The sequence below is a fragment of the Dermochelys coriacea genome, chromosome 16, assembly GCF_009764565.3.
Source record: "Dermochelys coriacea isolate rDerCor1 chromosome 16, rDerCor1.pri.v4, whole genome shotgun sequence".
NCBI classification, from domain to species: Eukaryota; Metazoa; Chordata; order Testudines; family Dermochelyidae; genus Dermochelys; species Dermochelys coriacea.
Window position 1 is genome coordinate 16,283,943 of NC_050083.1, and position 14,337 is coordinate 16,298,279.

Below are 14,337 nucleotides of genomic sequence, written 5' to 3' on the forward strand. Positions count from 1 at the left end.
TAGTTTCCACAGGCAAAGCCTTTTAATTTGGATTTCACTTGGGTCCAGCGAGAACATAATGTTTTTGTTTTATTATTATTTATTTTATTGGTATTGCACCCAAGCGATCCACTCATATACCAGGACTCCACTGTGCTGGGTGCTGCACAAACACCTAACAAAAAAGACCCTGCCTCGAGAAGGTTACAATGTCACATCTTCAATTTAATAACAGTAATTACTGTCAATGCAATGTGTAGAATATAGTAATATTATTTAGTAATAATATAATAATATATATTATATATAATAATAATGCACTGCATTATTATTGCAGGGGACTGGACTAGATGACCTCTCGCGGTCCCTTCCAGTCCTAGGATTCTATGATTATTCATTAAATCTCTGCCATCATGTCATAACACTAGACATGATTGTAAATTCTTTCCTGCATCATTTTTGGATGATTGTTATGACAGGGTAATATAATTTTAGTTCACGTGCAATATTAATAATTATTGTTGTGGTTTATTATAATTACAGTCCCCGTGCAACATCATTATTGATCACTATTATGGATAACATCACTCTCCCTCATGCACCATGATCATGACTCAAGGGTCTACCCACTCTAGTTATTGCTCTCATCCGCGTCTGGAAGGAAGGGATTTTAGTCAGGCCGTGGGTCGGCCACCCCTAACCCAAGCCGGGCATGGGTCCTTTATGGTCGCGGTCTCGCGGCGCGCGGCGCATGCGCGGCGCGCGGCTTGTGTGAGGCGGCGGCAAGATGGCGGCGGCGGAGGCAGCTGGAAGTAGGGGGAGTCCCGCGCTGTCCTCGGGCGGGGAAGAGCCACCGGCGGGCCCCGAGTCGCCGGCGGAGGAGGCGGCGTCGGCGGGGCCGAGCGCGGGGTTCCGGCTGACGGCCGTGCGGCGGGAGCCGGCCGTGCGGCTGCAGCACGGCGTGAGCGGGCTGGAGCCGCTGGCCTGGTCCGAGGACCACCGGGTGTCGGTGAGCACGGCCCGCAGCATCGCCGTGCTGGAGCAGCTCAGCGACATTCACAGCGGCGGGCAGGAGCTGGTCATCCACCGCACGGCCGTGCCCGCGCCCGCCGCGGGCTGCCTGCTCAAGGTGAGGCGGCGGAGGGAGGCTGGCGACCCTCCTCTCCTGCCCCGCGGATGGACCAGCGCCCCTGGGCTGGGGAGAGACTGTGCCCCTCTCCCGACCGGGGGCTGCAGGGTTGAGCCCCGCTCCCTCCCCACGCGCATCCCTGTCTTCCCCCGCTCCCTGCGCTCTAGTTCGGGGCTTTGCCCTTCGCCTTTTCCAGCCGTCCCCCCCCCCCCCCCCAAATGTCAGGCAGGAGCGGCCTGCTGAGGGCGAGACCTCTTGGACCTGGCCACGCCCCTGACTATTCAAAGCGATGTGAGCCCCCTCTCCTAAGGCTGCCCTGCTCTTGGTCCAGTCCCGTTCCCACAGCTGCTGCCCGTGTCTGAGGCTGGCCCTGTGTTGGAGTACATGTGGCTTTGTTTACTAGTGGAAAGAAAAGGAGTACTTGTGGCACCTTAGAGACTAACAAATTTATTGGAGCATAAGCTTTCGTGAGCTACAGCTCACTGAGCTGTAGCTCACGAAAGCTTATGCTCTAATAAATTTGTTAGTCTCTAAGGTGCCACAAGTACTCCTTTTCTTTTTGCGAATACAGACTAACACGGCTGCTACTCTGAAACCTGTGATTTTACTAGTGGAGTTTCTCTCACCCTGACTCCACCTCCGCTGTTCCTCAGATCCAGGCTAATCCAGATAAGGATTAATTACTGGAAAACGAATTTTCTATCCTGGGATAAACTTTAGGAGATAATTTCTTAGTCCATGAGTGCCGCAGTAGTACAGGTTCTGTGTTGACACACCAGATAAATACCCATTGTACACAACAGCAAGAAAGGTTTTTGTCTGGACCAGTATCTGTTTGTATGTGACAGCACAAAGTTTTGCCTGTATATTCACTGAGTCCATCTATGAATAGCGGGTTCACAATCAGTGCCATACAAAAAAATAGTATGGAGAATGTTCATTCTAAACGTTACTTTTTAAAAAAGCTTGTTGTTTTCAGTTTGCTTCTTGGAACAGCTCCTAGAGTAGACTGACTGCATCTTTTCCAATACTAGCGAGAGAAGGCGGGTGAGGTAATATATTTTATTGGACCAATTTCTGTTGGTGAAAGATACAAGCTTACACTGAGCTTTTCTTCAGGTCTGGGAAGGGTACTCAATGTCATAGACTATCAGGGTTGGAAGGGACCTCAGGAGGTCATCTAGTCCAATCCCCTGCTCACAGCAGGGCCAATCTCCAACTTTTGCCCCAGAGCCCTAAATGGGCCCCCTCAAGGATTGAACTCACAAGCACAGGTTTAGCAGGCCAATGCTCAAACCACTGAGCTATCCCTGCCCCTGTCCTTTTTCCTGTACTTTCACTTTGTGAAGGGCACATTTCAGTGTGTTCTTGTTGTACGGTGTAATACAGGATAGTACATTAAATGTAAATTTTTTTTAAATAAAAACATTTACCTTGGTTATATCCTGAGGCTTCCTAGTTCTTTATTTTCAGAGTCACTTCTTCTTTAAAAGAAAACTTAAAACAGAATTTTCAAAAGTTAAACTTTATTTTGGATTTTAAAATTTCCCTGTAGTTTGTTTATACCATGATTAAAGCATTATTCCTAGTACATGAAAACCAGAAATTAAAACTGCTCATCTGTTTTCTTTTTCTAAGAGGAACTATATACAGAAAGTGTGTTTAAAAAAAAAGGGGGGGGCATTAATAGTTACAAGTAAATTAGACTTCCCAAAACTTTTTTTAGTTTTAAGGTATTCTTGTAAAGTAGGCTAGGCAATGACTTGACTTTCTATCTCTTGAAAAAAGTTCTAGGCACTAAAGCACAAACGAAAACTACACCTGTGCTTATCCCAGGAGTGTCCAAGTGAAATTATTTGAGTTTCAGTGTGCAACTATCAAGCATCTGAAAAAGACTCTAATTAGGGCTAAGTTTTACTGATACTCTTGCTGGTGTCAGTCTTGTATGAGACTGCATATCAGCTTCCATTCTACTCTAGTATCTGTTTAACTAGAAGAGGATTGATTATTTAAGCAAAATGAAGTGACATTTAGAAGTGCAGTGGGGAAGAATGTACCAAACAGATATCGGAGTAGTAGCCTTGTTTACTTCATCCAGTGCACTAAATACCTCAATAGCAACTACATGGGTGAAACCAGACAATCCACATGTTCTCAAAGGAACTCACGTAGGAAAATAACACACACACATGCCCCATCACCTGTGGGCATACACATTTTATAAAATGATCATTTCTTATCTGACCTTTCAGTCCTCATCCTCAGCACTTTCAAAAGACCAAGTCTGGGAGCTTAAATTCAAACTTTGCTAGACACTAAAATCATGCACTGAACAGATGCTGCATTTATGACTTATTACAGCAATTTGACTCACCAACCACCCTTTTTTGTTCTTTGACTGCAGAGGTGTTAAGGGGCCACTTCACCTTGAATGATCTCTTAAACTTAGGGTATGTGTTAACTACTTATGCTAAATAATCTATTCTACCTTTTACCTGTGACATTCTTAGTACCTTTCCTAGACTTTAAGAAGAGCCTAATGTCAGATCTAATATGACACTAATATCAGATATGTTACCTTGGGATTTGTTTGGGGTGGATGTGTAAACTGCGGTTTGGTCTCGTTGCAGTTTCCTATGTTGTATGCTATTTGCTGACTGAAAAACTAGAACGAGTGTCCTAAGTGTGTTTATATCTGCATGACCGAAGAGTCCATTGAACCTGTTTTGCTGACTGCTAGCATATAAAGAATTAAGCCTGAAATCTTTGGCTGATTTTAGGGCTTGTCTACATTATGGATTTTTGCACCAGTCTAGCTACACAAGTGCAAACCTCTCCCAGTAAAGATGCATTGCCCCAATATTTGCAGCAGTTTCAAACAGAGGTAAGTTACACTGATGCAGTGCATCTTCAGTGGTGCAAAATTCCATAATGTAAACAAATCCTTAAATGGCTTTTTAAACCCCTCATTTGACTGCTTGGGTTAAAATTAAATGGAAAAGGCATGGGTTGTAAAACTCAGGGTCATTGTTGCAGATTGACAGTGAGTAAACTCAGGTGCAACTTCAGTTATTATTAATGTAGGTTTCTTAGATTGTAAGATCTCTTAGCCAGGGACTGTATCTGTTTTATATAGGACCTAGCACAGAAGGACCCCAATCCTGATTGAAGCATTTGGTGGAAAAAACTCTGTTTTTTCCACCAAATGCATCCGATGAAGTGAGCTGTAGCTCACGAAAGCTTATGCTCTAATAAATTTGTGGTGCCACAAGTACTCCTTTTCTTTTTGCGAATACAGACTAACCAATCCTGATTGAGTATGTCTGAGAGATACAGATATGAAATACTCATAAGATTGCAGCAAATCTGTTCTAAGATCTTCCACACGGCCAGTGTCACATTTAGCAACATGGCTACCAGTAGCAGTAAGTTTAGAAATATTAAATTAGATGGCTCAAAATATCAGAGTATTTCAACCAGTTCAAATCTGCTGAAGGGATATTAGTGACAAAGACATAACCAGTAATCTCATTTGAAGTGGTCTTAGTTTATGGGCTGGTGTTCCTGGCTCACAACACACTGTTGCCTCTTCCACCACAGAAACAAGAGTTAAAAAGGATAAGAAGAATGAACTCTCCATGTGTTCCTAGGATTGATTCTCCAGATCATAGTTGAGACACGTTGATAGAACAGTATGAAGAAGCTTGCACCTTTGCTTTGTCTGTTCTGTGGATAAACAGAAGACTTCAGTTTTGGGAACTTGTCAATATTTTTATGTTCTCAGCTGAGTTGCAAATGGAAAGGAGAAATTTACAATCACAAAATGCAGTTATAGTTGGCAATTTTTAAGAGGCCTCAAAGCATAGTTCTAAACTTACTAAAAGCCAAATGCATGCAAATTGGGAGAGGGGATAAAGAGGAAATTTTTGAAGTAAGAGTTTTATTTGCATCTTTCAGCTTCATAATTCAGATTTTGATAGAAAATTGTAAGCACAGCCTTACCAGGCCTGTTTCAGCCTGGAACTGCTCTGATGTCATATGAGGACTCCCAAATCCTGTTTCTCTGTAATACTAGAATATTTAGGTTGTACCCATCTGATCCTTAATATATATGTAACCCCTGCTCAGTACTCAGGAGAAAGGCTAAGACTATGACCCTTCCAAACCCAAAAGTGACAGTCATTGTAAATCTTTGCAGGTGATCAAGAATTATGTATGTGACCTTCCCATAAACAGGGTTAGATGATGCACAGGATTAAGTGAGGTTGGAGGCTACATTGTAATTTGTAGAGAGAGAATAGACTGTTGATGGGAGGGCTATAGTAGGAAAGTTTATGGAAGCAATATTTTAATAAGTTGTCTAGCCTGCACAGAGTGGTGTGTGGAGTTTTTGATCATAAACTGATTGGTTTGATTGTGTTTTCTAGTGTGTGTCTTTAATAAAGTATACAGTATGTAAAGACAGGTTTCAGAGTAGCAGCCGTGTTAGTCTGTATTCGCAAAAAGAAAAGGAGTACTTGTGGCACCTTAGAGACTAACAAATTTATTAGAGCATAAGCTTTCGTGAGCTACAGCTCACTTAAGCATCCGATGAAGTGAGCTGTAGCTCACGAAAGCTTATGCTCTAATAAATTTTAGTCTCTAAGGTGCCACAAGTACTCCTTTTCTTAGTATGTAAAGATGCTATCTCACAAGAATACTCAAAATTTGGGGCTATTGTTGGGTGAGGAAGTAGCTATTTGTACATTTGTTGCATCCATACTCATGGTGATGGGGGGGAGGGATAGCTCAGTGGTTTGAGCATTGGCCTGCTAAACCCAGGGTTGTGAGTTTAATCCTTGAGGGGGCCATTTAGGGATCTGGGACAAAAATTGGGGATTGGTCCTGCTTTGAGCAGGGGGTTGGACTAGATGACCTCCTGGTCCCTTCCAATCCTGATATTCTAGGATACTTAAAAACTTTTATGACAGTAACTGAGTGTATTACTACATGCTGCTTTTCAGGTTGGTTGGTTGTTTTTGGAAGTGTAAGAGGCCATGATTAGTGTAGCAGAAATTACACATTTGCACTTGGGTTTTCCTCTTTTCACTAGTATGAGGGAGTGCTTCACTTTAGTGTTGTTTACCTTTCAACTGCTGGACACAAATGCTGAAGGTCACATCTTAAGATTTACTCAGAATAGGGGCCAGACTTTCAGCCGTGTCTTCCATTGATTTTAATGGAAGCTAAAATCCTTCTCTCCTTCCTCTCTCCTGTATTGGACACAGCATATAGAATTATTAAATTGATATTTCTGTTAAAGTACAACTAAAATACTGTTTTAGGAAATGTTTTTATAAAATTGTGTTTTAATAATACTTACTCTGTTTCAGGTTGGTTCAAAAAAGGAGGTTGCAGAATGTAAGGAAAAGTTTGCAAGCTCTAAGGATCCAACTGTTAGTCAAACATTTATGCTAGATAGAGTATTCAACCCTGAAGGAAAGTCACTACCACCTATGCGAGGATTCAAATATTCCAGCTGGTCTCCACTGGGCTGTGATGCTAATGGAAGATGCCTTCTAGCTGCTCTAACTATGGACAATAGATTAACCATCCATGCTAATCTTAACAGACTACAGTGGGTGCAGCTGGTTGATCTGACAGAGATTTATGGGGAGCGTCTGTATGAAACCAGTTACAAACTTTCGAAGGTTGAGACCCCCAGAGGAGAACTAGGGGACTTTGCGGAATTTCAGAGACGGCATAGCATGCAGACTCCAGTCCGTATGGAGTGGTCGGGTATCTGCACCACCCAGCAGGTGAAACACAACAATGAATGCCGAGATGTTGGCAGCGTACTCCTAGCTGTACTCTTTGAAAACGGAAACATTGCCGTTTGGCAATTTCAGCTTCCTTTTGTGGGTAAGGAATCCATCACTTCTTGCAATACCATAGAGTCAGGAATAAATTCCCCTAGCGTCTTGTCTTGGTGGGAATACGAACACAACAACCGAAAGATGAGTGGACTCATTGTAGGGAGTGCTTTTGGACCAGTTAAAATCCTTCCTGTCAACTTAAAAGCGGTTAAAGGCTACTTCACGCTCAGGCAACCTGTTGTCTTATGGCAAGAAATGGACCAGCTGCCAGTACACAGTATCAAATGTATTCCTCTCTACCATCCTTACCAGAAATGTAGCTGTAGCTTAGTAGTGGCTGCAAGAGGATCTTATGTGTTTTGGTGTCTTCTCTTGATATCCAAAGCAGGTCTGAATGTCCATAATTCCCATGTGACAGGGCTTCACTCTTTACCAATTGTATCCATGACTGCAGATAAACAGAATGGCACAGTATACACATGCTCAAGTGATGGAAAGGTAAGGCAACTCATTCCCATCTTCACAGATGTTGCATTAAAATTTGAGCATCAGCTTATTAAGTTGTCTGAAGTGTTTGGCTCTGTGCGGACTCACGGGATAGCTGTAAGCCCATGTGGCGCATACCTAGCAGTTATTACAACAGAGGGTATGACCAATGGCCTTCACCCTGTAAACAAAAACTATCAGGTTCAATTTGTAACTCTCAAAACATTTGAGGAGGCAGCTGCTCAGCTCTTGGAGTCTTCTGTGCAAAATCTTTTCAGACAAGTGGACCTGACAGACCTTGTGCGCTGGAAGATTTTGAAGGATAAGCATATCCCTCAATTCTTACAAGAAGCCTTGGATAAAAAGATTGAGAGCTGTGGATCTACTTACTTTTGGCGTTTTAAACTATTCCTCTTGAGAATTTTGTACCAGTCAATGCAGAAGACTCCCTCTGAGGTCATGTGGAGGCCTTCGCATGAGGACACAAAAGTATTAATATCGGATTCCCCTGGGATGGGGAGTACTGAGGATGATCATCAAGAAGAGGGAACTTCAAAACAGGCCAGCAAGCAGAGTTTGTGTGAAGTGAGCAAAGGAAGAGATCCAGATGATCCAGCAGATGACACTCTTGCCCACTCAAGTGACATAGGAGGACATGAGCCAATGGAAGAGAAGCTTCTTGAAATACAGGCACGAATTGAAGCAGTAGAAATGCACTTGACACGGGAACATATGAAGCGAGTGTTGGGAGAAGTCTACTTGCATACATGGATTACAGAGAACACCAGCATTCCTACCAGAGGAGTCTGTGACTTCTTAATGTCTGATGAAGGCTATGATGACAGAACAGCACGAGTAAGTGCACATGTATATTTTTGGGATTCCATGCTACAAAATTTCCTGGTTTTCTTCATTCTCAGCTTTACTCCCTTGGGGGCAGAAGGTGGACGGTTGCTTGTCAAGTGGCTTGTATCTGTTTTGGAGATTAGTTGCCTGCCTCTCCAGCTGAGGATGGTGGGTGATGCTGGATGTGGGAAATCTGAATACACACCTGAGAATTTGGGTCAGGCATAGTAAAGAACAAACCTGTGTATACATTTCTGCTGGGATGGGTAAACTGGGGAGGACGACAGACCTGTAATCACTTTCACAATAACTTAAGTGATCAGAAAGAATGTGGTGGTAGAAGGGGGCATCCTTGTTTTTTTTTTTTTCCCCTGTGATTAGGATTATCTATCACTTCATCTATTTACACTAAAATGGAGGCAGCCTTTTCCCCCCAAAATCAGTTGTATTACATCTTCAAAATTTTAATTCTTGAATACAAATATTTTATGTAAGCCATTGTCACTGTTCATTTTAAATGATAAATATGGCTTATTTTAAACACACTTCCTTTAGTAGTGCTGTTATGAAATCAAGGAAAGCATCAAGTTTGAGATTTTTTTTGTTTAAAACGACAAAATAAAACATTGTAAAAGTCAGTGTTTCAAAAAATAATGTAAATGGAAAATCAATTGACTTAAAGTATTTTAAAGACAATTTAAAATTTGATTTATAAAACATTACCTGAACCACTGGGTCCATTTATATTCTAAAAATATTAAAATAAACATAACTGAATAGGATGTTGCATCCAAGCACTGTCAAGAACATGCCCCAGATTTACAATTCTCCCTTCTGCAGTAAAACTTGAATACAAGAGCAGCATCCAATCCATCACCAATCCTGAAAACAAAAATACCCATCACAGCTAACTCTGTTCATTCATTCTTTTTTCTGAACTATGTTCCTTGTGGTGGGTAATGAAGTTATCAAACGTGCTGTATCAGACCAAGAAGGGAAGCAAGAGACCCTCTACTGAGAATGGTCTGCCACCAGATGCTCAGACTTAGAGTATGTCTACGCTGCAATTAGATAACCATCGGCTGGCCCATGTCAGTTGACTCAGGCTTGCCATGCTTGCGCTGTGGGGCTGTTTCGTTGCAGTGTAGATTTCTAGGCTTGGGCTGGTGGTGGGAGGTAGAGCTCAGAGCCTCTAGCCTGAGCCCAGAAGTCTACACTACAGTGAAACAGCTCTGTAGCCCAAGCCTGAGTCACCTGGCACAAGCCACCCACGGGTTTTTCTTTGCAGTGTAGACATACCCTTAGGGATGGACTAAGGTGGTGTCAGATGATCCCTACAATTCTGCACAGAGAAGTGCACTTTTTCCAGTAACTGAAGCTTTGCATCATTTAGGCTTTAAAGATCAAAATCAACCCCTTTAATTGCATCTGGAAACCAGTGCAGTCTCCAATACTGGGGTAAACAAGCAGCCCAGAACAGTGTGTGCCAGCTCAAGATTCTGAGTGGCCTTTAGTAATTCATTGGCATAGTATTCTGTCAACACAGATATGTTCTACTGGTATCCTCAAATTACTATGAATTGAAAAAGACAGAGGGAGAGAGAGAAGTTGCCCTTCATTCCTTGTAGGCAGAATACAGTTTCTTTTTCTGGCATTTAACTCTTGAATTCTGTTATGAACCTCTGTCAATCATGACTGCTGTACCCACCTAAAATATTTCTTCAGCGTGATTTAGGGATATGGCTTGTATCAGTTGAAATGTCAAAGGTAAATTATAAATGACAAGTATGGTAATAAATGTGACCTAATACTTAGGCTTTCAGTGGAACAGCTATGTGTATTGTATTTGATAGTGATTGCTAAAACAAAGTAATCAGATTCATAAATAATTAACAGAACTTTAAGCTCCTCCATTGTCACAGCCATAAGACTTGTTTTTAAAAAAAACTGTGCCTTGTCCTTGATGATCTCTAATGTGGTGTAATGTATGGATCTCAAGTCCAAGTTGTTTTTTTTTCAGTCACCATTAGAGTAAGTACCAAAATTCCTGGTTATTTTAAAACAAATTTTGTATTCCTTTCAATGGTGTGTGGGGTTAGGCAATTAAATCCATCAGATTGCACGAATAGCATGTGAATCAATCCATCTCTACTACAGTACTATGCATTTGAGTTGCATTTTCTTTCATTTGAATTCAGTTGAGTGCACTGGATTTTTGCATCTTGTATTTTCTTCTGAAATCACGCCATCCTGTGAGATTCTCCACCTTTCAACAGACAGTCTTTTCCTGTAAACACTGCTGACTGCTATGTGTTCCCAGGTGCTGATTGGACATATCTTAAAGAAAATGAACAAACAGACTTTCCCGGAGCACTGCAGCTTGTGTAAAGAGATCCTGCCATTCACAGATCGCAAACAGGCGGTCTGCTCCAATGGCCACATTTGGCTCAGGTAAGCTGTTAAGGAGCTTTTGCTTTGATTCTCTTCTCTGTTTTGGATGAGTGGAAGGCATTTCAGTAGCTAATGTAAAATATATTCTCATATTGTGAATGAGATAATGGCATGGAGCATGTTGTCCATGCTCTGCAAAGGAAAAAGAGGAAGCAGACAAGGTGTCTGGTACTCTCTCTTTGTAAGAGCGAGGAAGACCTAAGGGATATTGTAGAGGGAGGGAGGTCGGCCTAAATTTGACCTTATTTATATTCTTCTGAATATTGTTTTATTTTCAAAACTAATGCTTCAGTGCTTGTAATTCACCCTTTGTTTCTCTTCTCCTCCTTCCCCACCCCCAAAGGAAAATAAAAGGAAATCAAATGGCTTATAGCTTTTTGGATGAGAGGGTAGAAGAGGAAAAAGTCTCTATGGAAATACATTTTGTGCATTTCTGCTCCTTATCTCAAATTACTTGGTTGCCAAAAGCAAATCTGGCAGTTGATTGGGTCTTAATGAAACCAGTCAATTTGCATGCCCAGTGTTACTTTAACATCATTTCAGAATGACCAGAGTGCAAAATCCTCACAAAGCTTTAAACACTGAAGATCAAGAAATTGGATACTTAATGGTGGTTGTCGGTAGAGGTTTGGCCACAGCCATTGATGTGAATTCATTATTCTGATGCTAACAGAATCCACTGTCTGGAAGAGTCTCTTGACCTTTCTAAGTGTTGTAAGCCCTTAAGATAGTACATAAAATCTGCATGCATCTTTAAATCATGGTGATTGCTGTTCAATGACTGTCCATTAAAATAGCTCTCAAAATCTTCATCTCTTCAGGTGTATTCTGCTTAAAATTGTAAAGCCAATAGTGGAAATACTTCCCTCCCTGATCCTTGATATGTTGCCCTCTGACCTCTTGTACATGTAGATTATTACAAGGCAATTTTAATTAGTTCATGCCAGCCTACATAATTTGGCTAATTAAAGTTAGATGTGAAATTTTTATATTTTAATGCTAACCCATATTTTTTTAAAGGTTTTGATATGATGTAATCAATGATATTGGGGTAAATGCTGCTCTTACACAGCCTGACAGAAGCACAGCCATTAGCTGAGAGCAGAATTTATCCCTCTGTCATAAAGCATACAATTAGAAACTTCTGTTTGATGATGCAATTTGCCACCTTTCAGGTGCTTTTTAACCTACCAGTCCTGCCAGAGTTTGCTATACAGAAGGTGTCTGCTTCATGACAGCATTGCACGGCATCCAACCCCAGAAGGTGAGCTACTTCCATGGCTTGAAAGGGCAAGACTGCATTTTCTCAGAGTGCTTTGTCATCTGTATAATGACATGGATCAGGCTCAATGACTCACTGTTATTTCAGGCAGCTATCAAGTGGAATAGTAACATTCTACTCTTCATGATGTTTGACTGTAGTCTGTGTCACAGTTGTAAAGCCCTAATTAGAATATAATAATTAGAGAAAGTAATGTGTAAATATGTATTGCATTTTAATATGAGCCAAGTACATATGCAGTCTGTGCTGGAGTGTTACAGCAGATAGATTACATGTAAAGAAATCTAATTAAATGAGTATTACAAATTGCAAGCCCAATCCTACAAAATGCTGAGCACCATTGATTTCAATGAAAGGTGAGTTTTCCCAGCACAAGCTTAGAAGGATCTTGGCATCTTGCAGGCTTAGCTTCTGAAATGTGATAAATATATCTTGTTTAGACAATGTAATCAAAGTGAAGGAGCAGGTCTTTTAATTCTGAACTTCCATGCTTTTCCTATATCTAAAAAGACAGAAATTCTGTAGTAACTTGTTTTGAATTGCAGCTGATACCTTATAGTTCTTTGAAATCAGTGTTTTTTATATGTCCAAGTTTTAACGTTTAAAAATGTATCTACTGTGTCTGATGGCAAAATATTAAACCTCAGTTCATTAAGGTATTTTTGTAATGCTGTTCTTCAGGGAGGATATGATCTTATCTGGTTTTCCAAAGCACTTTTCTGCAGAACAGATGCGATCTCAAAGGAAGTTTTATTCTACAGGCATGTGTGTTCCCTTCCTAGAACTTGTGTGGTCTAATTCTCATCAATACCAGATCAGCTACAAATGGATCGAAAATGCTGGCTTCATTTTACATATGGGAGACTGAATTACTGCAGTAATTCAAAGATCTAATTTCAACTCTCAAAAACAAGATCACTGTTTTATAGTAGAAAATTGTCCTTAAACTCTACCCATTTTGTCTGTGCATGGCAGACTTGTTTGTGTGTAAAGACAAGCTGCAATACTTAGGCAAGCTATAGGGTGGTGTGGACAGCTTCAGCCTTAACTTTGTCTTTCTGCTTAAATGGCAATTAAATTAGTTAATATGAGGAGTTGGGTTCATCCTAAATCTTCAGTGAGTCTTGTCAGACGTACATCTCAAAACATCATTTCAGAGACTTTTGTAGAAGAAGTTTGGTCCAGTTAAAGGATGTGAAGCAAAATATTCATCCATCATTGTGATCTTTCTTCTGTGTAACGGGCTTTAAACCACTTGTTTTCCTATTTGCAGATCCTGAATGGATCAAGAGGTTATTGCAAGGACCTTGTACTTTCTGTGATTCTCCTGTGTTCTAGAGAAAGCTGTGGGAAGCTTGAAGACCTTTTCTCTACTGCATAAGACTCCATTCAGTCTGGAAAGAGGCAGAAGGTGCAGGAGTATATACATTTTACTGAAGGCAGAAGACACTGTTCCTAATCCTGTAAATAGAGCACTTGACGTTCAAGAAGCTCAGTAGTGTAGTGACCCACTTCATACTCCAGAAACGAGAGCATCCTCTGAATACCTAGCACAAGGGTTTTATGGAGCAATTTTGAGGCAACCATGGACCCTGTTAAAGCATCAGCATTTGATTGGATAAATTTCCTTTTATTGAAAGATCAGAAATCTGAGAAGCATGCAGCCTGAACTCCATCTCTGGTGAAAACTGGATGCTTTTCTCAAGGGTGAGAGCATCCTAACAGGTAGAATGCAGGAGGCACTTCTTGAACAGTCTTGGTGGGAAGAGAGGGCTTCAGTCTGCAGTGCTCCTGTTTGTTTTCTTAATGAGTACTGGCACTCGCTGTACCACAGAATATTAAACCATCAGAAATTATGTGTGATTCTAATATATTTCTTAAGTGACCTGCATGTCAATTTTAGCCACTTGAGAGAAGTCAGCCACTGCATTAGATGTTTCACTCCATAACTAGCAAAATAATTCCTGGTATTTTTCTGGGTTTGGGGGGGAAAATTGCAGTCAGAAAGCTAAAATCGGCAGCTTGGGCCAAATATGGATCAAGAGGAGGTTTTTAAATTCTAATGGTTATAAGTAAACAATATTAGCATTTATATATTCCATGTCATCAGAAACCCAGCTCTAAAATGTATAATATCTAGTACTCAAATCTCCGTGTCCTTTTCTGAAATAAGTTTTAACCATTTACCACACTTGTGCTAACACCTGATCTCTTCAGTTCATTTCACGCACTGTCAACAGGAACCACGCTCCCCTTCTATATAACCCAGTAATCACCACTTTTCCTTCCCTCGAAGCAGGCAGTGGGAT

The 14,337-nt window shown here is 41.1% G+C and overlaps 1 protein-coding gene across 2 annotated transcripts; it reads left to right on the forward strand.

The window, feature by feature from the left end:
• Positions 1-639: 639 nt before the first annotated feature.
• Positions 640-13,882, forward strand: GTF3C4 (general transcription factor IIIC subunit 4). 2 transcript variants are annotated; one of them, XM_038374964.2, is made up of 6 exons: positions 970-1,108; positions 3,513-3,558; positions 6,481-8,304; positions 10,616-10,746; positions 11,922-12,010; positions 13,302-13,882. In XM_038374964.2, exons 3-6 carry the CDS (start codon positions 6,559-6,561, stop codon positions 13,364-13,366), a joined length of 2,031 nt encoding a protein of 676 aa, XP_038230892.1. In that variant the 5' UTR covers positions 970-1,108; positions 3,513-3,558; positions 6,481-6,558; the 3' UTR covers positions 13,367-13,882. The 2 variants fall into 2 exon arrangements, with proteins under 2 accessions (XP_038230890.1, XP_038230892.1); XM_038374962.2 differs by lacking the exon at positions 3,513-3,558 and having other exon boundaries at positions 640-1,108.
• The last annotated feature ends 455 nt before the right edge of the window (positions 13,883-14,337 follow it).

What these genes read in the sequence shown, in the direction of transcription:
- GTF3C4 (XM_038374962.2), top strand. Translation starts at nt 767, where the DNA reads ATGGCGGCGGCGGAGGCAGCTGGAAGTAGGGGGAGTCCCGCGCTGTCC. An exon ending in CCGCGGGCTGCCTGCTCAAG is followed by an intron (nt 1,109 to 6,480) that starts GTGAGGCGGCGG and finishes ACTCTGTTTCAG; the next exon opens with GTTGGTTCAAAAAAGGAGGT. An exon ending in AATGGCCACATTTGGCTCAG is followed by an intron (nt 10,747 to 11,921) that starts GTAAGCTGTTAA and finishes GCCACCTTTCAG; the next exon opens with GTGCTTTTTAACCTACCAGT.